Source organism: Somniosus microcephalus, chromosome 10 (assembly GCF_052327205.1).
Source record: "Somniosus microcephalus isolate GS21.2 chromosome 10, FLI_Smic_1.0, whole genome shotgun sequence".
Classification (NCBI taxonomy): Eukaryota; Metazoa; Chordata; class Chondrichthyes; order Squaliformes; family Somniosidae; genus Somniosus; species Somniosus microcephalus.
Genome location: NC_140996.1, coordinates 111684541 through 111712248, shown reverse-complemented (window position 1 = coordinate 111712248; position 27708 = coordinate 111684541). Strand labels below are relative to the sequence as shown.

The 27708-nt window shown below is 46.3% G+C and overlaps 1 protein-coding gene across 3 annotated transcripts in view; it reads right to left on the bottom strand.

Annotated features, from left to right (window-relative positions):
* Window positions 1-22417, bottom strand: part of LOC147111628 (uncharacterized) — a 94601-nt gene extending 72184 nt beyond the window's left edge. Inside the window, exon 1 of one of the 3 annotated variants that reach the window (XM_085998701.1) lies at window positions 22163-22417. In XM_085998701.1, the coding sequence (XP_085854827.1) occupies window positions 22163-22238 (76 nt within the window). In that variant the 5' untranslated portion in view covers window positions 22239-22417. The remainder of the gene's footprint in view (window positions 1-22162) is intronic. The other 2 variants (XM_085998698.1, XM_085998700.1) reach the window with 2 other exon arrangements.
* Window positions 22418-27708: the final 5291 nt, after the last annotated feature.

Below are 27708 nucleotides of genomic sequence, written 5' to 3'. Positions count from 1 at the left end.
AGTATAAGGAGATTGTCCTATGAGGAGAGATTGAATAGACTAGTCCTATATTCCCTTGAGTTTAGAAGAATGAGAGGTGATCTCACTGAAACATAAAATTCTTAAGGGGCTTGACAGGGTAGATGGGAAGATGTTTTCACTGGCTGAGGAGTCCAGAACTAGGGGGTCACAGCACAGTCTCAGAATAAGGGATTGGCCATTTAGGACTGAGATGAGGAGAAATTTCTTTATTCAAAGCATTATGAATTCTCTACCCCAGAGAGCTGTGGATGCTTAGTCGCTAAGTATATTCAAGACAGAGATTGCTAGATTTTTGGATATTAAGGAAATCAAGGGATGTGGGGATAGTGTGGGAAGGTGGAGTTGAGGTACAAGATCAGCCATGATCTTATTGAATGGTGGAGCAGGCTCGAAGGGCTAAATGGCCTACTCCTGCTCCTATTTCTAATGTTCTTATCACATTACTGTGTGTCTACATTATGAACTATGTTTTCATTTTCATGCATAATATAAATGCCCCAAAAATCATGCCTTCACATCACAGCTGGAATAGAGACTGGAAGGGTTTATTTGACAGATTGCCTCTACTTTCTTATAGCTTATTGCCCAGATACATCCATTTGTTAGATCCGTGCGTTAATGGAGACACGGAATGCAGGAGTTGATTTAACAAGTGTTTACTGAACAAAGTCTGGAGGTGAACTAAACTACACAAGACGCTACACAGGCTTATATACCCGAGTGGTCACTACTGGTACTACAGTATACAGGGGCTTCAAAAACATAGTTCCTCTTAAAAGGTACATACACTACAATTCCTCCCCTTTTAGATAAACAGTACACAACATTTTAAGTAATCATTAAATAACATTTTTACAAGAACAATAATCTACACATTTGCTGAAGTTAATCAATTACAAATTCAGTCTCTCTGGAGGCTTCCTGACTCGGTCCGGATAACGCCTCGGTGGTGTAGTAGGTTCTTTTGGCAAGGTCGATTCGGCTTCAATGCCAGTGTCGGGTTCATCTGGTTCCAGTATCACCGGATCGGAGGTAGATACTATGGGTATCTCTGCTTCATCACTAGGCGTATAGAGTTGTGGTGTAGGTTGTCCTTTTTCGGATGACTCTATGATCTGGTCAGCATGGCGCCTTATTATGCTTTCTCCAATGTCCACGGTATACATCAGCGGTCCTAGTCGTGTGCAAATAGTTCCAGGCTGCCATTTCTCGGTACGGTAGTCCCAGGCCAAAACTGGTTGACCTATCTGGAAGGTTCTAGTTGGCCTTTCATTCATGCTTTGAAATTGCCGGTTCTCTACGTCCCTTCTGACGTTTGGCTTGGCCAAATCCAGCCGGCATCTTAGGCTTCTATTGAAAAACATCATGGTGGGGGTTTGGTTTGTAACCACATGTGTTGCATTCCTGTACGCAAACAAGAAGTTATCTACCTTATGTTGTAGATTTCTGTCTTCATTACCCATGGCCTTTATGGCCTTCTTGAAGGTCTGGACAAACCTTTCAGCCAATCCATTGGTGGCGGGATGGTATGGGGCGGACGTGTAGTGCTTAACCCCATTGCTTTTTAAGAACTTCCTGAATTCTTCGGATAGAAATTGCGGTCCATTATCAGAACAGATCTGTTCAGGCAGCCCATTCCTGGCAAATATGGTCCTTAATACTGTGATGGTTTTTTCCGTGGTGGTGGAGGACATCTTTATTACCTCCGGCCACTTGGAGTGTGCATCAACCGCGATTAAGAACATTGAGTCCATAAATGGACCAGCAAAGTCGATGTGCACCCTTTGCCAGGGAGATGAGGGCCAATCCCATGGATGTAGAGGGGCTTGTGGTGGGGCGTTTTGGACCTTCTGGCATCCTAGACAGCTCTTGGTCGTTTCTTCGATGTCTCCATCGATACCTGGCCACCACACAAACGCTCTGGCTAAGTTCTTCATTTTCACTCCACCCAGATGCCCCTCGTGAAGCTCCTTTAGCACTGTATCCTGGAGTTTGGGTGGAATCACCACTCTGGATCCACACACCAAGGTTCCTCGGCACACTGACAGCTGTTCTCTTCTTTGCGAGAATGCTGGCAACAGTGGTTCGCCATGTGCGGGCCATCCCTTCACCGTTAAATCGTAGACTCGTGAGAGAGTCGGGTCATTTCTCGTTTCCTTTTCAATGGTAGAATTTGTCACCGGTAGACATTCCACTATGGTCGAGTGGAACATCTCCACTGGGTCCACTGTAGGCGCCTCTTCTACCGTTGTCAACGGTAGGCGCGATAACCCGTCAGCATTCCCATGCTGTTTTGTTCCTTTGTATTCTGTGTCATATTGGTGTGCCCCTAGGAAAAGAGACCACCTCTGTAGCCTTTGCGCTGTCATAATGGGAACGCCCTTTTTAGGGTTGAATATGGAGACGAGGGGTTGATGGTCAGTCAACCAGGTAAATTTTTGTCCGTGTAGGTAATGGTTGAATTTCTTCAGCCCCTACACCAGGCTGACTGCCTCCCTGTCGATCTGGGCATAGTTACGCTCAGCTGAGTTCAATGAGCGTGACGCAAAAGCTATCGGCCGCTCAGAGCCATCAGGGAATCTATGCGATAATACCGCTCCCACGCCGTAAGGGGATGCATCGCACGCCAGTCTGATTGGCAGTGATGGGTTGTAATGAGCCAACACTTCCCTGGACGTCATCAAGCCTTTGCATTTATGGAAGGCACGTTTACAGTCTTCGCTCCATTTCCAAACTACTCCCGTTTGTAGCAGTTCATTAAGAGGGTGTAGAAGAGTTGATAAGTTCGGAAAAATTTATGATAGTAATTTATTAATCCAGGAACGACCTTAATTGTGAGACATTCAGGCGCTGGGGCCTTTACGACCGCTTCAATTTTTTCAGGTGACTTATGCAACCCTTCTTCGTTAATGACATGGCCACAATATATTGGTTTCCGGAAAAATTCGCACTTGGGGCGATTTGCTCGTAGGCCCCGTTCTCTCAGCCTCGTGAGCACCTGCTCCAAGTTGACAAGGTGCTCGTTGTCGTTTTCTCCTGTTACAAGGATGTCGTCTAGGTAGCATTGAGTCCCCGGAATCCCTTGCAGGACTTGCTCCATAGCTCTTTGCCAGATAGTCGGAGCTGATGCCACTCCGAAAACCAGTCGATTGTACTGGTACAGGCCTTTGTGTGTGTTTACCGTGAGATACTTTTTAGAGGCCTCCTCAACCTCCATCTGTAGATATGCCTGTGCTAAGTCAATTTTGGTGAAACGTTTCCCTCCGGATAGTGAGGCGAAAATATCTTCTATCCTTGGAAGAGGATACTGTACCGTGTGAAGAACCGGGTTTACAGTCACCTTGAAGTCTCCACAGATGCAAATTTTTCTCTGTTCTTCAGATTTATCATTATTCAACGTTTTCTTCATGACCGGGACGATGGGTGTTGCCCACTCGCTCCAATCTACCTTGGATAACACGCCTGCTTTTTCCAAATTCTCCAGCTCTGCCTCGACGAATTGCGTATGGCACCGGCCTTGCCTTAAAAAACTTGGGAATTGCCGCATCTTCCACTTTTATTGAGGCGGTGGCGCCTTTCAGGGTTCCTAGTTCCTGTTGAAACACTTCTTTGGCGTTAGCCAAGATTTCTTTTAATCGTCCAGGTATGACGTCATCATCATTTTTATTCTTGCTGGTCACCGTCAGTGCCTGAATGGAGTGCCAGTCGAAACGTATCTTTCTGATCCATTCACGTCCCAACAACGGTGGAGCACCATCTTGCAGAACGTATAAATACAACTTCTGTATTTCCTTGCCGTTGTATACAACAGGCACCCTTATTTTCCCTCTGGGGTATACTTTCTGCCCCATATATGTCTTCAAGATAATGGATGCGTCTTTCAAAGGTATATGCGGAAATAGCCGCTTGTAATCCCGTCGACTTATGACGGTCAGAGCTGATCCTGTATCTAGCTCCATTTTGACTGGGGACCCCGCTATCTTGAGGGTAACCCAAATGGTCTGGTAATCCTCTTTGGCAATTATATTATGTAATTTGAGACAGTTTAGTCTCTTGTTTCCGGAGTCGCTATCGCTCTTCTGGTCTTCGGAGCTACTGTCAGTCATTTGTACCTTTCTGTACTTTTTCTTATTGACCTTTTTACCGTCAGCGGATTTTTTTTCCAGATCTGCATACACGTGCAATGTGTCCCATCTTTCCGCATTGCCTGCATGCTTTGTCCTTGAACCAGCAGTCCTTCTGGTCATGGGTGGATCTGCCGCAACGATAACATCTCTCGCAACCCCTCGTCATTTCATGGGTGCCGAAGTCCTGTGGCTTTTGCTGTATCTCTGCAGCTCCTCTTGCTGCTGCTTCGTATGATACAGCCACACTGAGAGCCTTGTCCAGTGTCAAATCTTTCTCAGAAAGTAGTCTTTTCTGTGTTCCTTCGCTTAGGAGACCACAGACGAATTTGTCTCGTAGAGAATCTGCCAGTCCTGCCCAGAATTGGCAGTGCTTTGACAGCTTTCGTAATTCGGTGAGGTAATCAGCGTTACTTTCATTCTTGTGCTGATTCCTCCTGAAGAATTTGAATCGTTCCGCTATCAGCAGCGGTGTTGGGTTTAAGTGCTCCTGTAAGGTATCAACAATCTCCTTAAAATTCTTGTCCATCGGTTTGGCTGGAGTGATCAAGTTTCGTAACAGCCCGTATGTCCTTGCGCCCATCAGATTTAGAAGTACCGATGCCTTTTTATCATCCGCTACTTCATTCGCCTTGCAATATACCTCCACTCTTTCCACATATGTGGTCCAATCTTCTATATCACTATCGAAAGCAGTAATATTGCCAGTCTTCGGCATCTTGAAAATCTAAAATGGCGCTTCCCGCGCTTTTCCTCCGTCCCCGATGGATCAAAATGGCGCCTCCCGCGCTTTTCTTTCTTCCCCGCCGAGTTAAGATGGCGCCTCCCGCGCTTTCCCGCCACTGCCAACGCTGTTCTCCGCGGTTCCTGTTGTGACCTGCAGCTTTTCGCGGTATTTCTATTTTAATTTTTTTTTTTTATATATATCTCTTAAATAGTTTCTCCGTTACTTGGAGAACCGTTCCAGTCGTGGAGCGGACCCTCTGGGACTTTCCCCTCCCTCTGCTCGGTCCGAACGCCGACCTGCTTTGAAGCACCGGCCGCCCCAAGTGCTCCACTCTCTGTCTCTCTTTGCTTCTGCTTCCCAACTCGCTGCCCGGCCCCGTTGCAGAGCCACCCGATCGAGCTCTAGCCCGCCGCAGCCCAGGAAGGATCAGTGCACTACCTGCCACCAGCCCGTTTAGCTGGTGAAACCAGAGTTTTTTTTTCTTTTCCTTGCTTCTGGCTTCGACCTTCGTCTGAGGAATCGATCCCCTTGAGGTGCTGCCGAATTGCAGGTAAGTTCGTTTTTAACTCATCGCCACTGTTAGATCCGTGTGTTAATGGAGACACGGAATGCAGGAGTTGATTTAACAAGTGTTTACTGAACAAAGTCTGGAGGTGAACACCAGACGCTACACAGGCTTATATACCCGAGTGGTCACTACTGGTACTACAGTATACAGGGGCTTCAAAAACATAGTTCCTCTTAAAGGTACATACACTACACCATTATTAGCAAACAAATCTAGCCTGGAGGTGAATCCTTCTAAAATCAGCAGAGATGTATGCACAATTTTCATGATTTATATTGTTTAATGTAGGCTATATTTCAGTTGATTTTTTGTTTAATCTAATCTCGAAGGTAGTGTGATAAGGCTTTTATTTTTCACTGCCTATGAATTTTAAATCTTCCTGTAACTTAGGTCCGCTTAACAGTTATTCTGTTTTTTGCTCCCAGTTTTACAGAGAAGCTATGATCTTGTTAGCAGTCACAGCAGCCTCAAAGAGAAAGACATGTATTAGGGTAGGTGAGCATATGGCAACTGTAGGATCTTTTTCTTCTATAATTATCAAACCACACAAGTGTTATGATTTTTGATACTTTATGCTCCCACATGAAGTCAGTCTTTCCCGCGATGTCATAAAATAGTTTAACTTGCCTCTGAGCTCATTCCCACGAACCTGCTGTTCACCCAAATTTCCTTTCTGGCACTTACTGGCTGACATTGTAAACGTTTCTCTCTCCTTAGGTACTGTTCTAATCCTTTTCAAAACTGTCAATCAACCACTCCTCAAAAAATCCATCCTCAACCCCTCAGTCCTTACAAACTACCACCCCATCTCTAACCTCTTTCCTCGCCAAAGTCTTCAAACATGTTGTTGCCACCTCCCAAATCCGTACCCATCTTTCCCGCAACTTCATGTTTGAATCTCTTCAATCATGTTTCTCTCCTGTCACAGCACTGAAACGGCTATAATCAAAGTCACAAATGACATCCTCTGTGACTATGGTGCAATGTCCCTCCTCATCCTCTTAGATGTGTCTGCTGCCTTCGACACATGCAACCACATCATCCTCCTCCAATGCCTCTCCTACGTTGTACGGCTCAGTATGACTGCCCTCGCTTGTTTCCACTCTTACCTATCCGGTCACAGCCAGATAGCTTCAGCAATAGCTTCTCTTCCCACCTCCGCACCATTACCTCCTCAAGGATCTATCTTCAACCCCCTCCTCTTTCTCAACTGCAAACTGTCCCTTAGCATCATAACCTGCAGACACAGGGTCAGCTTCCACAAGATCACCCAATCTTTGCTGAACACTTCCGTTCAGTCAGCAAGCGTGACCCTGAGCTTCCGTTCGCTTACCATTTTAATTTTCCATCCTACTCCCACACTGACCTCGGCCTCCTACACTGTTCGAATGAAGCTCAACGGACGCTCATAGAACAGCACCTCAGCTTAGCCGCTGCTCCCATTTTATCCAGACAGCAGGTGCTGGTAATGGCTCTGCTTTTGCAATTTATAGCTCCTCTGGACCTATCTTTTATTTCTTTACTTGTCCCATTACCACCCCTTTCCGTGCACCATCGTCCCTTTTGTCATTTCACCACTCCTGCCTTCCACCCTGTCACAGCCCTTCCCTTTTGTTCTTTCCTTCCCTGCTTCTGTACTTGCTTAAAAACTGTTACATCTCTAACTTCTTCCAGTACTGACTAAAGGTCGTTGACCTGACACGTTGGCCCAGAAATTCGGGTCCCAACGCGTGAGTACGCACAGGGTACTCACACGTAGGCCCAATGAAAGTGCCGGTTTCGTGCATGTGCGGGAAACCGGCACTTCCGTTCCCCTGAAAGAAGGGGTTCACAGGTCGAACGCGTGCGCATTGAACTTACGTTTTTTTTTGCAGGTTTTCCCGGGAGGGTAAGTCTCCAGGAGTTACACTTTTAAAAAGCAGGCGCAAAGCCTGCTTTTAACAAGGTAAGTGGTGAATTAATTAAAATTAAAACATTTTTTTCCACAGGTTTATTATTTTTAAATACTTTAAAGAAAGGTATGTTTATTTTTAGCCCCGTTAGAAAATGTAATTAATTTTTTCAAAAATTTAAATTGTTTAAAAGTTATTTCATGTAATTTATAGTTATTTTAAAAATGTGATGTTTTAAAAAAAATGTATTTGAAGTTTTAGTGATGTTTTGGGGCTTATAGTATTTATAGATTTGACAGCTCTTCCTGTCAAACTTATGAATGAAGCATTCCCTGCTACCATTGACTCTCCATGGCCCACGTGATCCCAGGGGACGCATCGAACTAACTGCGGTCCTGGGATACGCAAGCACTGCACGCCGGCAGTTGAAGGAGGCCCAAGATCGGAATCCCACGTGGGCCCACAGCTCAACGGCCGGCGCGCTAGGTAAGTGCAGGTCGGGGGCTTGCACCCGTGGGAAGCCCCCGACCCGAATTTCTGGGCCGTTAACTCTGTTTCTCTCACCACAGATGCTGCCTCACCTGAGTATTTCCTGCATTTTCTGTTTTTATTTCAGATTTCCAGCATCCGCAGTGTTTTGCTTTATTTTTATTATTTGGTAACACATTTTTATTTGCTTAGCACTGCTAAACAACTATATTATATAACAGAGTTGACAAACTGAAGTTTTAAAATATTTTTTAAATGAATCACTGTCTTCTCCCCTTATTGCTCCCCCAGTATATCCCCTCTCTTCACTCCCTCAAGTCAAAGGGTGGAAGATAGAGCAACTGACCAATTCATCAATTGTCAGATCTGGCTTACCATGTTGAGAACTGCCATTCTTCACTTTCCTCATCCAAAAATCACCCATTACTCCAGAATCATCCTGAAGAACAAGACAGGCTCCTTTTCTCCACAACTAACCATATCCTTAAACCCAACCTCTGAACCCTCAACTCAAACACCAAATGCAAGGAGCTCACAAAGTTCTTAATCTCCAAGACTGAGACCATCCAAGCAGCCACCTCTGCCACTTCCTGCCCCAAGCCTCCTCCCAATCTAACCCATGATATGTCTCTTTGTAGTTCTCACCCACTGCCTCTCTGCCCTCTCCAACCTCATCTCATTCACGAGACTCATCTTCTGCTCCTTCTAGCCCCTTACCACTTAACTTCCCTACCTGCCCCATGCTAACCAACATCAACTGTTACTAACCTCCGGTACTTCCAGTCAAAACTGATGTCATCACACCCGTCTTCTAAAACCCCATCCTCAATCCATCTGTTCTTTCCAACCAGCACCCCATCTCCCAACTCCATTTCCCCTCAAGCATGATGCCACCTCCCAGCTCCGTGCCCATCACTCCCAGAACATAGTGTTCACTGACACAATCCATTCTTGCCATGTCATTTTGTTTACAAAAATGTACCTTTACAATTCTCAGTAGTAAGAGCAGCCACACTTACACTGCTACTATATTGGAACAGAGTGCAGACGAGTGAAGTACGAGATATCTGACCTGTTGCAAATTTCATCCAAAATTTTGAGTATGGTTGGGGCGGGGAAGGAGGCGTGGATGGTGTACATGTACAAATAACAAGGTTGACTTAAACTCACTCAACATATCGCCTGCAACTATTATTACTGACAACAATTTGCTAGTATAACATGTTACTGTATCACAGCAGCAGTGTCAAGGTCAGACTATTGTAAACTGTTTGCTTCCCACAGAAACATCAACATAGATTGCACCGTAGAAATTAATATTTAGAAATCAAAGAATCATACAGCGCAGAAGGCAGCCATTCACCCATCGTGCCTGTGCCAAATCTTTGAAGGAGATATCCAATTAGTCCCACTTCTCTGCTCTTTCCCCCATAGCCATTTTTCCCCCCTTTCATGTACTTATCCAATTCCCTTTTGAAAGTTATTATTGAATGTGCTTCCTCAACCCTTGCAGGCAGTGCGTTCTGGATCCTGACAACTCACTGCGTGAAAAAATTCCTCATCTCCCCTCCCCTCTTTTGACAATTACCTTAAATCTTACCAACCCTCCTGCCAGTGGAAACAGTTTCTCCCTATTTACTCTATCAAAATCCTGGAACTCCCTACCTAACAGCACTGTGGGAGTACCTTCACCACATGGACTGCAGCGGTTCAAGGAGGCAGCTCACCACTTAAGGGAGAGAACTACTTTTTACAGCTCCTGTATACTGTAGTACCGGCAGTGGCCACACCTGTATAGAAACCCTGAGTAGTGATCTGTACAGTTAGTTCTAGAATAACCCTCATTCAGTAAACACCTGTTGAATCGTTCCCTGCAGTCTGTTGTCTGATTATTGAAGGACACAACATTAAGATACATGGACATAACATTGGCGACGAGGCAGATTCGAACCTACCTGCAACTCTGCATCACCTCCCAGGGATTCGCTCCTGGAGAACAGTGGAAGGTCGAGTCCAGAAGCACGGGCGTCGACCACGGGCAACCGCCCAGTCATCCAGCGGAGATTTGAGCATCGCAGGGGAGGCTGTCGAGAGCCAGGCTTGGCTTTCCAGTCACGGTGGTCCAGCGAAACGGGCTGGCAACAGGGACTGCGCAGACCCTTCCCGGACAGCGACGGGCTAGAGCCCGACCGAGCGGCACAGAAAAAGGCCGAGCAGCGTCGACGGGGGAGAGAGGGCAGAGCGCAGCCGGTGTTCAGCACCGAGCGGCGGCAACGGGGGCAGAGAGGCGAGAGAGAGCAGAGCGCAGCCGGTGTTCAAGGGCCGAGCAGCGTCAACGGGGGAGAGAGGCGTGCAGGAAAACGCGAGGCGCTGCCATTGCCACGAGGACCGCAGAGAGTGGCGTTGGCAGCAGCGCGGGAGACGCCATTTTAAGCCGCAGTGGGGAAGAAAGGAAAGCGCGGGAGACGCCATTTTAAGCCAGTCTAACCACACCCAAAAATGCCAAAGAGTGGCAGTATCACAGCGTTCGACAATGAAGTCGAAGATTGGACGACATATGTCGAATGCATAGAAGTATACTGCAAGGCGAATGAAGTGCCAGATGACAAGAAAGCACTGGTATTGTTGAATTCAATGGGTGCAAAAACGTATGGCTTGCTACGAAACCTAGTAACCCCAGAAAAGCCAGTAGAAAAGGATTTTGAAAACAGTGTCAATCCTACAGGACCACTTAAACCCCACACCGCTGCTGATAGCAGAAAGATTTAAGTTTCACAAAAGGAACCAGCATAAAGATGAAAGTAATGCTGAATATTTAACGGAACTGCGCAAGCTATCGAAACACTGCCAGTTTGGAACGGGACTAGCAGATACTTTAAGGGACAAGTTTGTGTGTGGGCTTCAAAGTGAAGGAACCCAGAAACGGCTTCCATCAGAAAAGGATCTTACGCTGGACAAGGCTTTCAGCATGGCAGTATCACACGAAGCAGCAGCACGGGGCGCTGCAGAGATACAACGGAGACCGCAAGAATATGGCACAAATGAAATGTCATACGGAACAGTGAAGTGCTATCGCTGCGGCAGAACAACACACGACGATAATGATTGCTGGTTCAAGGACAAAGTGTGCAGACAGTGTGGAAAAGTAGGACACATAGCAAGAGTCTGCAGGTCGGGAAAGAAAACCAGCAGCAAGAAATCTCCACAGGAGAAGTACAAGAAGGTACATAAGGTGACGGAGAGTAGTTCAGACGAACAGAAGAGTGATACAGACTCCGGAAGCAAAGAGCTGGGTTGTCTGAAACTACATAATGTGATCAAAACAGAGGATCACCAAACTATCTGGGTCACGCTCAAGATAGCAGGAGTCCAAGTGAAAATGGAATTGGACACAGGATCAGCACTAAGTCATAAACCGAAAAGGACTACAAGCGGCTATTCTCACATATACCCTTGAGAGATACAAAGATTGTCTTGAAGACATACACGGGGCAAAAAGTCTAACCGAAAGGAAAAATAAGGGTGAACGTTATATATAACGGCAAGGAAACACCAAAAATGGACCTATATGTATTGCCAGATGGAGGACCACCACTACTAGGACGTGAATGGATCCGGAAGATACAGCTAGATTGGCATTCCATACAAGCACTGACTGTAGATGCCAAAAAGGATGACGACGTCACACCTGGACGACTGTCAAAAATGCTAACTGACGCACAAGAAGTGTTCCAGCAGGGACTCGGAACAGTAAAAGGCATAACAGCGACGATCAAAATAGAGGAAAATGCAAGCCCAAAGTTTTTTTTAAGGCCAGGCCGGTACCTTATGCGATCCGCCCAGCTGTCGAAGCACAGCTGGAAGGTTTGGAACGTTCAGGAGTACTGTCCAAAGTGGACTGGAGCGAGTGGGCTACACCCATCGTTCCTGTAATGAAGTGGTCGTTGAGTAATACGCCTGGGGAACCAAAGAAGGTTCGCATCTGCGGGGACTTTAAGGTGACAGTGAACCCAGTCCTTCACATGGTACAATATCCGCTTCCGCGGATTAAAGATATTTTCGCCTCGCTATCTGGAGGGAAACGCTTCACTAAGATTGATCTGGCCCAGGCGTACCTGCAAATGGAGGTAGAAGAAGCCTCGAAACAGTACCTCACGATCAACACTCATATAGGGCTCTACCAATACAACCGGCTGGTGTTCGGGGTAGCATCAGCTCCGGCTATTTGGCAAAGGACAATGGATCAAGTCCTGCAAGGGATTCCAGGGATCCAGTGTTATTTGGATGATATCCTGGTCACGGGCGAAAATGAGAGTGATCACCTTGCCAACCTGGAGCAGGTGCTCACTAGATTGAAGGAATATGGGCTCCGAGCTAATCGCCACAAATGCGAGTTTTTCCAGAAGCAGATCTCGTATTGTGGCCTGACCCTGAACACAGGGGCCCCACAAGGATGTGTGCTGAGCCCCCTCCTCTACTCCCTCTTCACCCACGACTGTGTGGCTGTTCATGGTTCCAACACCATCATCAAGTTTGCGGATGATACCACGGTAGTAGGCCAGATCACCAACAACGATGAGTCAGCCTACAGGGAGGAGGTCCAGCATCTCGTGAAGTGGTGCGCTGATAACAACCTGGCCCTTAACATCAAGAAAACCAAAGAAATCATTGTGGACTTCAGGAAGTCTAAAGGCGGAAGTCACACCCCCATCCACATCCATGGGGCTGTGGTGGAAAGGGTGGACAGCTTTAAGTTCCTCGGAGTCCACATCACGGAAGACCTCTCCTGGTCCCTCAATACCTCCTCTCTGGTGAAGAAGGCCCAGCAGCGCCTATATTTCCTAAGGAGGCTGAAGGGATGTAACCTGTCACCCCTGATCCTCTCTAACTTTTACCGCTGCACAATAGAGAGCATCCTGATGAACTGTATCACAGTATGGTATGGCAGCTGTAGCTACTATGACCGGTAAGCCCTGCAGCGGGTAGTCAAAACTGCCCAACGCATTACCGGCACCCGGCTACCGACCATAGAGCACATATACCAGAAATGCTGTTTACGGAGGTCACGGACCATCATCAAAGACCCTACCCACCCCAGCCACAGTCTGTTCACCCTCCTGCCATCTGGGAGATGCTACAGATGCATTCGCACCCGAACGAACAGATTTCGGAACAGCTTCTTTCCCAGGGCTGTCATCCTACTGAACTCCACAAATAAACTCTAAAGCCTGCACATCTGCCAATGCACTTTATTATGGTTATGTTCATGTTCATGTATTACAAGCCAAATGAATGTTGAATGTTTAAATGTCTTAATCTAAATGTACACACTCGGGAGCCGCAAGCCTACATTTCGTTGTACTGCACTTGTGCACTAACAATGACAATAAAGTTGATTATGATTATGACGTTTTTGGATAAAGAGGGGTTACATAAGTCCCCTGAAAAGATTGAGGCAGTCGTCAAGGCTCCAGCACCAGAAAGTGTCACAACTGAGGTCGTTCCTCAGGCTGGTGAACTACTAACATAAGTTCTTGCCGAATTTGTCTACCGTACTACACCCACTGAACACCCTACTGCAAATGGGGGTACCATGGAAGTGGAGTGACGAATGTAAACTAGCTTTCCAGAAGAGCAAATCATTGATCACATCAAAAGAGGTGTTGGCTCATTTCAACCCAGCACTACCAATTCGGTTGGCGTGTGATGCATCACCCTATGGCATTGGAGCGGTGCTGTCGCACAAATTCTCGGACGGCTCGGAGAGGCCAGTAGCCTTTGTCTCGGTCACTAACCTCAGCCGAGCGTAATTACGCCCAGATTGACAGGGAGGCCCTCAGCCTAGTGTGGGGAGTGAAAAAGTTCAATCACTATCTGCACGGGCAGAAGTTCACCTTGCTGACTGACCACTTGTCTCCATCTTTAATCCAAAGAAGGGCGTTCCGGTGATGACTGCGCAACAGCTACAAAGATGGTCCCTTTTTCTAGGGGCGCACCAATATGAAATCGAGTATAAGGGCACGAAACAGCATGGAAACGCTGATGGGCTATCACGCCTGCCACTGCCTACTGCGGAGGAAGCACCAGCAGTGGATCCTGTCGAAATATTTCATTCGACTATAATTGAATGCTTGCCAGTAACTAACGCTGGTATAGAGAAGGAGACCCGAAATGACCCGACACTGTCTCGGGTATATGATTTGACGGTGAAGGGATGGCCAGCACATGGCGACTCACTGTTGCCAGCATTCTCATCCAGAAGAGAACAGCTGTCAGTATGCCAGGGGACCTTGATGTGTGGATCCCGAGTGGTAATTCCACCCAAGTTAAGGGAGCGAGTGCTCAATGAGCTTCACGAAGGTCGTCTGGGAGGGGTGAAAATGAAAAGCCTTGCTAGGGCTTATGTGTGGTGGCCGGGGATCGATCAGCAAATCGAGGACCTGACCAAGAGCTGCTCAGGATGCCAGAAGGTCCAAAATGCACCACCACATGCCCCTCTACACCCATGGGAGTGGCCCTCATCTCCATGGCAACGGGTGCATATTGATTTTGCTGGTCCATTCATGGACTCAATGTTTTTAATAGCCATGGATGCGCACTCGAAATGGTCTGAGGTGATCAAAATGTCCTCCACCACCACGGAGAAAACTATTGCAGTCCTACGGACCATTTTTGCCAGGAACGGCTTGCCAGAGCAGATTTGCTCTGATAACGGACCACAGTTTGTGTCCGAAGAGTTTCGCAGATTTATGAAAAGGAATGGGGTAAGGCATTACACATCCGCCCCGTATCATCCAGCCACAAATGTATTGGCTGAGAGGTTCATACAAACCTTTAAAAAAGCAGTAAAGGCCATGTGTGATGACGACATTCCACTGCAGCATAAGGTGGACAATTTCCTGTTAGCCTACAGAAATGCGACACATGCAGTCACCAACCAGGCCCCGGCCATGATGTTCTTTAACCGAAGGTTGAGATCTCGTCTGGATTTGCTCAGACCAAATGTACGAAGAGATGTTGAGAGTAAGCAATTCCAGCACATCAATGAGAAGCCGACAAGGAGCTTCAATGTAGGGCAACCAGTCTTGGCCGCGACTACCGAACAGAGAAATGGCAACCAGGAACGATATGCACACGGCAGGGGCCACTAATGTACACAGTGGATGTTGGGGAGAACATTGTGAGACGCCATGCTGACCAGATCCTAGAGTCACAGGAACGAGTCAACCCCATGTCTCGGCCATACGTACCTGGTGAGGAACCCGACGTACAGGTCGCATCTACCTCAGAAACAATAGCATTGGAAGCTGATGAATCAACTGACAGGGTGCTAGAATCGCCTCCGCACCAAGAGCGAGACACTCGGGAAAGGCGTTATCCAGAAAGAATCGGGAAGCCTCCCCAGAGACTGAATACATGAATGGACTATTTTCATATAACATTGTATATTAAAAATGTTAATTGTTAAATGAGTATTATGGTACTGTTAATCTAAAAGGGGAGGAATTGTAATGTATATGTACCTTAAGGGAGAGAACTACTTTTTACAGCTCCTGTATACTGTAAAGTACCGGCAGTGGCCACACCTGTATATAAACCCTGAGGAGTGATCTGTACAATTAGTTCTAGAGTAACCCTCATTCAGTAAACACCTGTTGAATCGTTCCCTTCAGTTTGTTGTCTGATTATTGAAGGACACAACATTAAGATACACGGACATAACAACCACCACCTTCTCAAGGGCAATTAGGGATGGGCAATAAATGCTGGCCTTGCCAGCGACGCCCACATCCCATAAACAATTTTTAAAAAATCCCTCATAATTTTAAACACCTCCATTAAATCTCCCCTTTACCATCTTTGCTTGAAGGAGAATAATCCCAGCTTCTCCAGTCTCTCCACATAACTAAAGTCCCTCATCTCTGGTACCATTCTAGTAAATCTCCTCTGTACCCTCCCTAAAGTATGATGCCCAGAATTGGAAACAATATGCCAGCTAGGCCTAACCAGTGATTTGTAAAGGTTTACCATACCTTCTTTGCTTTTTGTACGCTATGGCCTAGAAATTCGGTGGGCTGCGCCACCAGTTAGCACCCAAAGAGGGCACTTAGTCGCTTTAGCGCCACTGGCCACGCCCCCCGCAAAATTTAGCGGGGCGCTAATGGCGGCGTTAGCCTGTACTGCTGCGCCGCCACCAATGACGTCATCGGTGTGCGCAGCACCCCGCTACCGCCCCGATCACGATATTGGGTAGCGCCCCCCCGCTGTAACGGCGGTCGCAATCTGCGACCGGTTCAGGGGGGCCGACCTGCGGCGGTAGTGGCGCCAATTAAAGGGGAGGTGCAGGGCGGCCATTTTTTTTTGCTGGCCGCCTGCCAGCACCTCCTCGCGCCGCCGTCCCCGGCCTCTGAGCCCCACCACCCCCCCCACCCCACCACCCCCAGGCAGTGCCAGCTGTGTCCCAAGAGCCCGGCACCTCTCCTCGGTGCCGGGCTCTTTTGCCAGCACTCGCGATCTCTGATCGCGCTGGTGCAGGCCCCTCCCCTTTAAGAAGGGGAGGAAGGCCTGCAGTACCGCAGCGCGCCGTGCCACAGCGTGTGGCGCTGCGGCACGTTGTGCTGCGATATTCAGTTTCAGCACCCCAAGAGGGACGCAGGGCGCCTCGAGCAGCGCCCCGCTTCCGTTTGGGGCGCTCAAACTGAATATCGGGCTGGCGCAAGCGGCTCCATCCGGAGCGGTAATTCTGGCGCACAGGTGAGCTTGGCGCCAATTTCTAGGCCTATGCCTTTATTAATAAAGCCAAGGATTCCTTATGCTTTTTTTTTAAACATTATCAACTTATCCTGCCACCTTCAAAGATTTGTGTACTTAAACCCCCAGGTCTCGTTGTTCCTTCACCCTTTTTAAAATTGTACCGTTTAGTTTAGAATGCCTCACCTCATTCTTCATTCCAAAATGAATCACTTCACACTTCTTGCATTAAATTTAACCTGCCCATTCCACCAGTCTGTCTACATCCTCATGAACTCTGCTACTATCCTCCTCACTGTTTACTGCACTTCCAAGTTTTGTGTCATCTGTAAACTTTGAAATTATGCCCTGTACACCCAAGTCCAGGTCATTATCTATCAAAAAGAGCAGTGGTCCTAATACTGATCCCTGGGGGAAAACCACTGTATATTTCCCTCCAGTCTGAAAAACAACCTTTCACCACTCCTCTCTGCTTTCTGTCCCTTAGCCAATTTCATAACCACGCTGCCACTGCCCCTTTAATCCCATGGGATTCAATTTTGCTAATAACTCTATGATGTGGTACTTTATCAAACGCCTTTTGAAAGTCCATATGCACAACATCAACTGCACTATCATCAACACTCTCCATTACTTCAAAGAACTCAATCAAGTTTGTCAGACAAAATTGACCTTTTACTCATCTGTGCTGGCTTTCATTTATTAACCCAATGTTTTTCCAAGTGACAACTGAATTTGTCCCAGATTATTGTCTCAAGGTTTTCCCACCACTGACATTATACGGACTGGCTTGTAGTTACCGGGTTTATCTCTCTCCCCATTTTTGAGCAAGGGTGTAATATTTGCAATTGTTTTATTTTACGATGTGAGGCACATAGCAAGAGGTTGCATACTTTTCACAAGCATCAGCGTTGGTCACTGAAAACAAGCAAGACATAGTAATGAGCGGGAGGATTTGGACATGTACTAATAAGGTTGACCAGAATCCACACAAGACTTGTCAAATTAGTCGTTGTGCACTCAGTTTATGAACCTAGAAAAAGTATAGCTCGGTAAAGGCCTCACAAGGAAAGCTTCTTCAAAAAAGTTACATTATTTTGAGTGTGTTTCGTAAACTTTTTAGTTTGCTTACAACATGGTCATGTAAGTCATGTCAAATACGTTGTGAGATCACTTGCACGAGGCATCAACATGACAAAAACACCAGCTCTTAGTCGGCAAAAAAGTGGGCCTACACTTTTACAAACTGTCGGAAAGGAAGTTTGCTTTTGCTTATAGAAAAATATTAAAATACTGTAGTGTTCCAATGCCAACCTTTTTGGTGGAAATCCCAGATGAGTTATTTTCCCCAAGCTCAGGCTTATAGTGGAGCACATGGATCTAAAAACTCAATAGCACTCTGGAATAATTTTCTACAATAAAGACACTACATAAATGCATGTTGCAGTTGTAAATCATAGAATGACACAACAAAGGAGGAGGCCAATTGGCCCATCGTGCCTCTGCCAGCTCTCTGAAAGAACTCTCTAATTGGTCCCACTCCCCTGGTATTTCCCCAATGTCCTGTAAATTTTTGCCCTTCAAGTATTTATCCAATTCCCTTTTGAAAGTTATTATGGAATCTGCATCTACCACCCTTTCAGGCAGTGCATTCCATACAATAACAACTCATTGCGTAAAAATGTTTCCACGTCACCTCTGGTTCTTTTGCCAATTGCCTTAAATCTGTATCCTCTGGTTACCTACCCTTCTGCCACTGGAAACAGTTTCTCCTTACTTACTCTATTAAAACCTTTCATGATTTTGAACACCTCTATTAAATCTTCCCATAACCTTCTCTGCTCTAAGGAGAACCACCCCAGTTTCTCTTGTCTCTCCACGTAACTGAAGTCCCTCATCTCAGGTGCCACACTAGTAAATTTCCTCTACACCCTCTCTAAAACCTTCATATCCTTCCTTAAGTGTGGTGCCAAGAATTGGCCACAATACTCCAGCTGGGCCTAACCAGTGTTTTATAAAGGTTTAGCATAACTTCCTTGCTTCTGTACTCCATGCCTCTATTTATAAAGCCAAGGATCCCATCTGCCTTTTTAACAGCCTTCTGAACTTATCCTGCCACTTTCAAAAACTTGTGTACATACACCCCCAGGTCTCTGTTCCTGTACCCACTTTAAAACAGCTTTTTCATTTAAATGTTTTTGGAAGTGTTTTCTTTGTCTAACTTGCAAACATAAATATCAACTTCAGAGGTGCAATGCATTTCTAATCTAAGGTCACAGGTTCCAACCCAAATGCCAGTTATATTTTTGTGTCATTGGCTTCATCTGTTTAAATTTATCAGGATTGGCATTTCATAAAATTCTGTACTCAGCACAAATTCTTCATTGGTGCATTTAGGATTCATCTTAAAACAGGCCTTTACAAACCACCACCTGTGCCAAATTCAAACATGAACCTAGCAACATAAAAAAAAACAGAAACAGTAGACACAGGGAGCAGACATACTTTAGAAGGATGAGTCATTAAGGCTTCATGGGCCATACAGCCAAGGCTCATAGGCCCAAATAGAGAATAAATTAATGCTACTCCATAGTCTCTAAGGAGTACTGTTTATGAAGAACGGTTTGTGGAGAACCAGGTCAAAGTAATCCTTTGGTCCAAAATTGTGGTATACATAAGCCAGAGTAACAAAAATAATAGATTTTATTAATTTGCCAGAGTCCTGGTTTAAATTTCTGGCTTAGTGATCTACTGGTGTTAACACTGCAATCCTACTAGCAAGGACTACCAAATCATTTTAGTTCCGCTTTGTGCTCGAGGAAAAGCTGCTGAATCTAGTTTAGAAATAGGGAACATTTTTTGTGCTAGGAGTGCTTACTAGTAAGATTGGTTTTACCTTTAATAGTCTGAAAATTGAGTCAAGCATACATTTGTGAATTTGCAAAAATAGTTTATTTTGTACAGTTAAAGTAAATAGTACTCCAGATTTGAAATAAAGCACCAAAAAAGCCAGGGGACAGATGAGGAGAATTTTTTTAAAACTCAAGAGTTATGATGATCTGGAATGCACTGCCTGCAAGGGAGGTGGAAGCAGATTTAACAGTAACTTTCAAAAGGGAATTGGATCTCTACTTAAAAAGGAAACATTTACAGGGCTATGGGGAAAGAGCAGTTAAGTGGGATGAACTGGTTGCACTTTCAGAGAGCCTTGGCACAGGCACAATGGGCCAAATGGCCTCCTTCTGCGCTGTATGATTCTATGGTGGTTATAACATGGATTCAAAATAACTAAAAATAAAAACAGAAAATGCTGGAAATACTCAGCAGGTCAGGCAGCATCTGCAGAGAGAGAAACAGAGTTAACGTTTCAGGTTGATGACCCTTTGTTAGAACTGAAAAAAGTTAGAGATGTAACAGATTTTTAAGCAAGTGTAGGGGTAGGGAAAGGGAGGAGGGGAGGAAAGACCAAAAGGGAAGGTCTGTGATAAGATGGCAGGCAGAAGAGATTAAAAGACAAAAGGGATGATGGTGTAAGGCAAAAGGAGATGGTAATGGGACAAGTTAAGAAACAAAAGATGACACTGGATGAGGTGTAAATGGTAGAATCATCAACAGCTGCATGTGAGAGAAAAAAAAATAGGGACCGAGGTTATAGTCTGAAATTGTTGAACTCGATGTTGAGTCCAGAAGGCTGTAAAGTGCCTAATCGAAAGATAAGGTGTTGTTCCACAAGCTTACGTTAAGCTTCGTTGGAACAGTGCAAGAGGCTGAGGATGGAGAAATCAGAGTGGGAGTGGAGTGGAGAATTAAAGTGACATGCGACCGGAAGCTTGGGGTCACGCTTACGGACTGAACGGAGGTGTTCCGCAAAGTGGTCACCCAATCTGAGTTTGGTCTCTCCAATGTAGAGGAGACCGCATCGTGAGCAGCGAATACAGTATACTAAATTGCAAGAAGTACAAGTAAATCCCTGTTTTACCTGGAAGGAGTGTTTGGGGCCCTGGACAGTGGGAAAGGAGGTGGTAAAAGGGCAGGTGTTGCATCTCCTGCGCAGGAAGGTGCCGTGGGAAGGGGTGTTGGGGGTGAGAGAGGAGTGGACCAGGGCGTCGTGGAAAGAGCGGTCTCTTCAGAATGCTAAAAGGGGAGGGGAGGGGAGGGAAAATATGTTTTTTTGGTACATTGATGACTGTATTGGTGTTGTTTCCTGCTCTCGCCCCGAACTAGAAAATTTCATTCACTTTGCTTCCAATTTCCACCCTTCCCTCACATGGTCCATCTCCGACTCTTCCTTTCTCTTCCTCGACTTCTCTGTCTCCATCACTGGGGATAGGCTATTGACAAACATTTACTATAAGCCCACTGACTCCCACAGCTACCTAAACTACACTTCTTCCCACCCTGCTTCCTGTAAGGACTCTATTCCATTCTTCCAGTTTCTCCGTCTCCGCCGCATCTGCTCGGACGATGCCACCTTCCATACTAGTGTTTCCGATACGTCTTCCTTCTTCCTCAACTGAGGATTCCCCTCTACCATGGTTATGTCCATTGATCGTGTCAGTTCTATTCCCCGCACTTCTACTCTCACCCCTCCCCCTCCCTCCCAGAACCACGATAGGTTTCCCCTTGTCCTTACTGTTCACTCCACCAGTCTCCAAATTCAACGGATCATCCTCTGCCATTTATCCCACCACCAAACACATCTTCCCCTCCCATCCCCGTTCAGCATTCCGAAGGGACCGCTCCCTCCGCGACACCCTGGTTCACTCCCCTATCCCCTGAGCTGCTGAGTATTTCCAGCATTTTCTTTTTTTATTTCAGATTTCCAGCATCCGCAGTATTTTGCTTTTGTTTCAAAATAACTGAAATGTTATCCAAATATTTGGACGATAGTTATTGTATAAACAGCGTTCTTTGTTTACTCTGAAACTAAAGAGGCTTGCATAACACTTATGAGGTCATTTACACCAAATAACGTTTGTCATAAAATAAAGTGAATAACCTTTTAACGTAGCCTTAGATGTGCATTGCAAATAACTGTATGTGATCTTAACACAGTCTTGGTATGAAATGTTGTCACCCTTAAACCCAATTAATTTGAAGATATTAGATACATAATTGAATAGCAGCATAAAACGTTTGTGCATTTAGTGACTAGTACAGCAATCCTTCGTACTGCAAATAATAGATGTATTAACAATCGTAAACTAGAACTAAACTGGTTGGTCTGACTACAAATTCCAGCAGTTCTTCAGCCCCACCACCCCCTACTTCACACTTGTCGGTGTCTATTTACAAACACAAAGCAATAATGGAAACGTTACGGAATACACACTGCATCATGACAACATGGCACTGACCTTTCCTCAAAAAAGTTGGCTAAACACTTTTTTTAGGAAGACTGGGATCCTTCAATATTAAATATGTCTTGTCAGCACTCGTACCACAATGTACTTCCGCCTTTTCGAAAAAACCTACGTTTCCTGTGCCTTTTATCAGAGGTAAAAGGTATAAAATTAAAACTTTCTGCTATGGAGATTCTGATCCGTCTTAGTACGTTATAATCTAAAGAACAAAAGTAACAGGTACTCACCGGAACTGGAAAGGGACCCGAAAGCGGTGAGAGCCAGCAGTAATGCTGCACGGAAAGGAATACTCGCTGACCTCATGCTGCGGATGCTTTAACCGGAGGAATGTCTCCCGAACCCAGGCTGTTTGTGACCAGCAATCAGTCGCTCAAAGCCTCTGCTCCCGCGGCGGCCGCGCGCTCGCTCACTCACACCCACCTGACCTGCGCGAGGCGGCTTTCTGCTGTTCGCTGAGAGGAACAACTGCAGCACTTCACACAACACCAGCAACACGCAAATTGCACTTTGAGCGTATGGTTAGTGATTAGTAATAGGAATAATGGGAGGAGGGAGAAGCGGTGTGTTGGAATGAGAAGCACAAGCCTTTTGTATATTATTTCTGTTGTTTCCATGATAAACTTTCTTGCAAAACAATTTATAACATCGCGAGATAATAATGGTCGACGACCATTCAACCCATCTTGATTCATCCAGCCAGTTTTGTCCATGTTTGGGCTAAGGCTGTAATTCAGTTCCAGACCTCATTACAGCCTTGATCCAAACATGGACAAAAGAGTTGGATTCTAGAGGTGAGGTGAGAGTGACTGCCCTTGACATCAAGGCAGCATTTGACCGAGTCTGGCATCAAGGAGCCCCAGTAAAACTGAAGTCAATGGGAATGGGGAAAACGCTCCACTGGCTGGAGTCATACCTAGCACAAAGGAAGATGGTTGTGGTGGTTGGAGGTCAATCATCGCAGCTCCAGAACATCGCTGCAGGAGTTCCCAGTGTCCTAGGCCCAACCATCTTCAGCTGCTTCATCAATGACCTTCCCTCCATCATAAGGTCAGAAGTAGGGATGTTAGCTGATGACTGCACAGTGTTCAGTGCCATTCGCAACTCCTCAGATAAGGAAGCAGTCCATGCCCGCATGCAGCAAGATCTGGACGATATTCAAGCTCGGGCTGATAAGTGGCAGGTAACATTCATACCACACAAGTGCCAGGCAATGACTCACTGGCGGCAGAGGCAGCAAGAGTGGCCCTGGGTGGAGACTGAGCGCAGAGACTGAGTGCGGTTTAAACAGAGTGCTGCGAGTTGGGTGAGTCAGGGAGTTAGGTGAGGAGTCGAAGGAGGAGCTCCCTTGCTTCGCCTTTGTTTTTCCTAACTTTTCACCCTATAGGGATTGGTTCTTACTTACACCAAGGAAAGAGTCCTAGAGCGGGAGCAGTCAAACAACGACAACTGCAAAACCGATAAAGTGACGTCACAACCAGGGAAGCAGCTGATTGGTAAGTAGGACCTGGTGAGTATTTCTACAGTCCAGTCGTTAAAGTCAAGTAAGATCTCTAGTTTAGAGTAAGTAGTGTTCAAACGGAAGTAAGGTCTCTAGTGTATTTAATATTCTTTAATTTAAAGGGAGTAAATTAAGGGTAGGACATGGCAGGGCAGCTCAGCTGTGTGGAGTGCTCCTCCTGTGCTATGTGGGAAGTCAGGGACACTTTAGGTGTCCAGGGCAAGCACATGTGCAGGAAGTGTCTCCAGCTGCAGCGACTCGAAATCCACGTTTCGGAGCTGGAGCTGCAGCTGGAGTCACTGTGGAGCATCCGTGAAGCTGAGATCTTCGTGGATAGCACGTTTAATGAGGTGGTCACACCGCAGGTGAAGAGTGCACAGGCAGACAGGAAATGGGTGACCACCAGACAGAGTAAAAGAACTAGGAAGCTAGTGCAGGAGTCCCCTGGGTCCATCTTCCTCTCCAACAGATTTTCCATTTTGGATACTGCTGGGGGCAATGGTTTCTCGGGAATGCAGCAAGAGCTAAGTCCGTGGCACTATGAGTGGCTCAGCTGCACAGGAGGGAAGGAAAAAGAGTGGGAGAGCAATAGTGATAGGGGATTCTATCGTAAGGGGAACAGATAGATGTTTCTGTGGCCGCAGACGTGACTCCAGGATGGTATGTTGCCTCCCTGGTGCCAGGGTCAAGGATGTCACTGAAAGGCTGCAGGGCATTCTGAAGGGGGAGGGCGAACAGTTAGAGGTCGTGGTTCACATTGGTATTATAGTGATCTGGGTTGTTATGGTTGGGGTTGTCCACCGGGTGGTGCTGTAGCCAATGCTGCTGCTAAGGTCAGGGGTTTTGCTTCCTGTATAGGTCAGCACAAGGTCGAATGCCAGGATGCAGGCCTGATGTATGTGTTTCCCAGTTGTTAATAAAGTACTCGTGTTAATTCTACGATATCGCCTCTTTGAGTCCTTGTTCCATTTAATGGATTTATCACATTTGGCGATGAGGTAACTAAAGGACCCTGAATAACGAAGAAAAGTCTGCCGGGACGTTTAAACAACAAAATTACGAGCTACGGTTAGCTACCAGTTGGAAGAGAGCATGGCTGCCACGGTAGGAACGGTCTCCGCTTTTGATATTCAAGCACAAACTTGGGAGGAATATTGTGAAGTGTTGGGTTATTTTTTCGAAGCAAATGAAATAAATGATGCCGGAAAAAGGAAAGCCATTCTGCTTAGTTCTGTGGGAAGCCAGACCTACAGTTTGATGAAGAATCTGCTCAGTCCTGAAAAGCCTGGAGACAAATTATTTGGTGAATTAGCGGCCTTGCTCGAAGAACATTTCAACCCCAAGCCTAGTGAGATTGTACAGCGGTTCAAGTTTAATTCAAGGAACAGAAAAGAGGGAGAGAGCGTAATGGACTATGTAGCGGTGTTGCGTAAATTAGCACAAGATTGCAATTATGGGAACAACCTGAAGGAAATGCTGCGAGATAGGCTAGTTTGCGGAATTATGGACGACCGAATGCAGCGTAGATTATTATCCGAGACTGGGCTTACTTATGAAAAAGCATTGGAACTTGCTCAAGCCATAGAGACAGCGAACCGAGATGTAAAAGAAATACAGGGTTCAGACAGGGCTAATGCTACGCAAGTTGCAGGTCAGGTTGTTGTGCACAAGTTGAACATGCGTCAGAAACCACAACGTGGGCATGTGAAGGCATGTTATAGATGCAAGGCCGATCACCTGGCGAGTGAATGCCGGTTTCTGGAGGAAAAGTGCTACAAGTGTGGGAAACAAGGACACATAAAATGAGCTTTCAGGGCGAAATCACCTGTGGAGGAATCCAAACCAAAAGGGGGAGGACAGCAAAACCAAGGGAGAGAAGTGAAAAAACATGGAGCACACCACATCAGCGGGGAAGCTGAGGAAGAAGAGGACATGTTCATAATGTATAGCATGTTAGAGAACATTCCAAAAGTGGCTCCTATCACATTGCAACTGACAGTAAATGACTCTAAGGTGAACTTTGAAGTGGATACAGGGTGCGGCGTGACCATAATGAACAAGGCAGAGTACTCAAAATTGTGGAACCGTGCAAAAGTTCCAGAGTTAAAGCCTTGCTCCCTGCATCTTAAAACATATACAGGTGAACGAGTAGCGACATTAGGTACAGCTAAGGTAACTGTGCAACACAGGGACACAGTGGAACAGCTACCTGCAGTTATAGTATCGGGTACCGGACCAAACCTGTTAGGTCGGGGTTGGATAATAAAAGAACTTAAATTAGACTGGGGAGCAGTACATCAAATAGATGCGGGCAAACAGTTGACTTTGCAAGAAGTGTTGAGTGAACATGAGAATGTGTTCAAGGAGGAACTTGGCACATTTAATGGCCCCCCAGCTAAGATTTATGTAGACAAGGAGGCACCGCCAAGGTTTTTTAAACAACGACCTGTGCCTTATGCCATGAAGCCAAAGGTAGAGGCTGAGCTTGACCGTCTATTGAGAGAGAACATACTGGAGCCAGTGAAATGTTCGGAATGGGCAGCTCCCATAGTACCTGTTTTAAAACCGGACAATTCGGTAAGACTCTGTGGAGAGTATAAATTGACAGTCAATCGGGTGTCCAAACTAGAGCAGTATCCTATTCCCAAAACAGAGGATCTCTTTGCAAACCTGGCTGGAGGAAAGAAATTCACAAAGTTGGATATGAGTCATGCCTACTTGCAGATTACACTGGATGACGAATCAAAGAAGTATGTCACCATAAATACACACAAGGGCTTGTTTACATATAACCGCTTACCGTTTGGTGTCTCATCTAGTCCAGCTATCTTCCAGAGGACAATCGAAGGTGTACTGCAAGGGATTCCACATGTTTGCATCTATCTGGATGACATTCTGGTGATGGGAAGAACCGACCAGGAGCATCTGAGCACTCTGAGAGAGGTACTACAGAGATTGGAGAGGGCAGGGTTCCGGCTCAAGAGGAGTAAGTGCACTTTCCTGGGGAATGAGGCAGTGTTCCTGGGACACAGAGTGGATGCCACCGGGCTCCATCCACTCAAGGAGAAGGTACAAGCACTGCAGGACGCCCCTGCTCCTACAAATGTGGCTGAGTTAAAAGCTTACCTGGGACTGTTGAATTATTATAACAGGTTTTTACCAAACTTGCCAACAGTGTTAGCATCGCTTCACAAACTACTGCGCAAGGAGACACAGTGGCAGTGGGGAGAGGAGCAGGGGGTTTCATTTGAACAGTCCAAGAAACTGATGCTGTCGTCGGATGTGCTGGTTCACTACAATGCAGAGAAAGACATCATTCGCTCTTGTGACGCTTCACCTTACGGGGTGGGGGCAGTTCTTTCACACTGCATGGAAGATGGAACTGAAAGACCAATAGGGTTTATGTCCCGAACTCTAACACCAGCGGAAAAAAACTATTCCCAGTTAGACAAAGAGGGGTTAGCAGTAATGTTTGGGTTACAGAGGTTCCACAAGTACATATATGGCAGGAAGTTCACCATATGCACCGATCATAAACCTCTTTCTCTTTTTTAAATGAAATAAAAGCAGTTCCACAGATGGTGTCACCCCGGATCCAGAGGTGGGCCGTGACGTTGAGGGCATATGAGTATGTCATCGTCTACAAGGTGGGCTAGTACCATGGGAACGCAGATGCCTTGAGCCGTCTTCCACTGCCAGGCACACCTATCCGTGCAGCTCCAGAGGACAGAGTGTTGATGTTGGAGGACACTGACGCGGCACTTGTGACTGCAGAGCAAGTAAGAACATGGACAGGTAAAGATCCAGTACTGTCTAGAGTTCGAGAATATGTGGTGAGGGGATGGCCACAGCATCCGGAAGGGGCTGACTTCACACCCTACAGTGTCAGGAAAACAGAGCTGAGTGTGCAGGATGGTTGCGTGTTGTGGGGAGCACGAGTGATTATTCCACAGCCAGCATGACAGTCTATCCTAGAGCAACTACATCAGTGTCATCCTGGGGTCTCGCGTATGAAAGCCTTGGCTAGGAGTTACTTGTGGCCAAAGCTAGATGAGGAGATAGAAAATCTAGTCAAGACATGCAGCACTTGTCAGGAACACCGGAAGGCACCAGCAGCGGCTCCTCTCCACCCCTGGGAGTAGCCGGATAAACCATGGAGAAGATTGCACTTAGATTATGCGGGTCCATTCATGGGGAAGATGTTCCTCATAATCATTGATGCACATTCCAAATGGATGGATGTTTATCCTGTAAATTCTGCTTCCACCACTACTA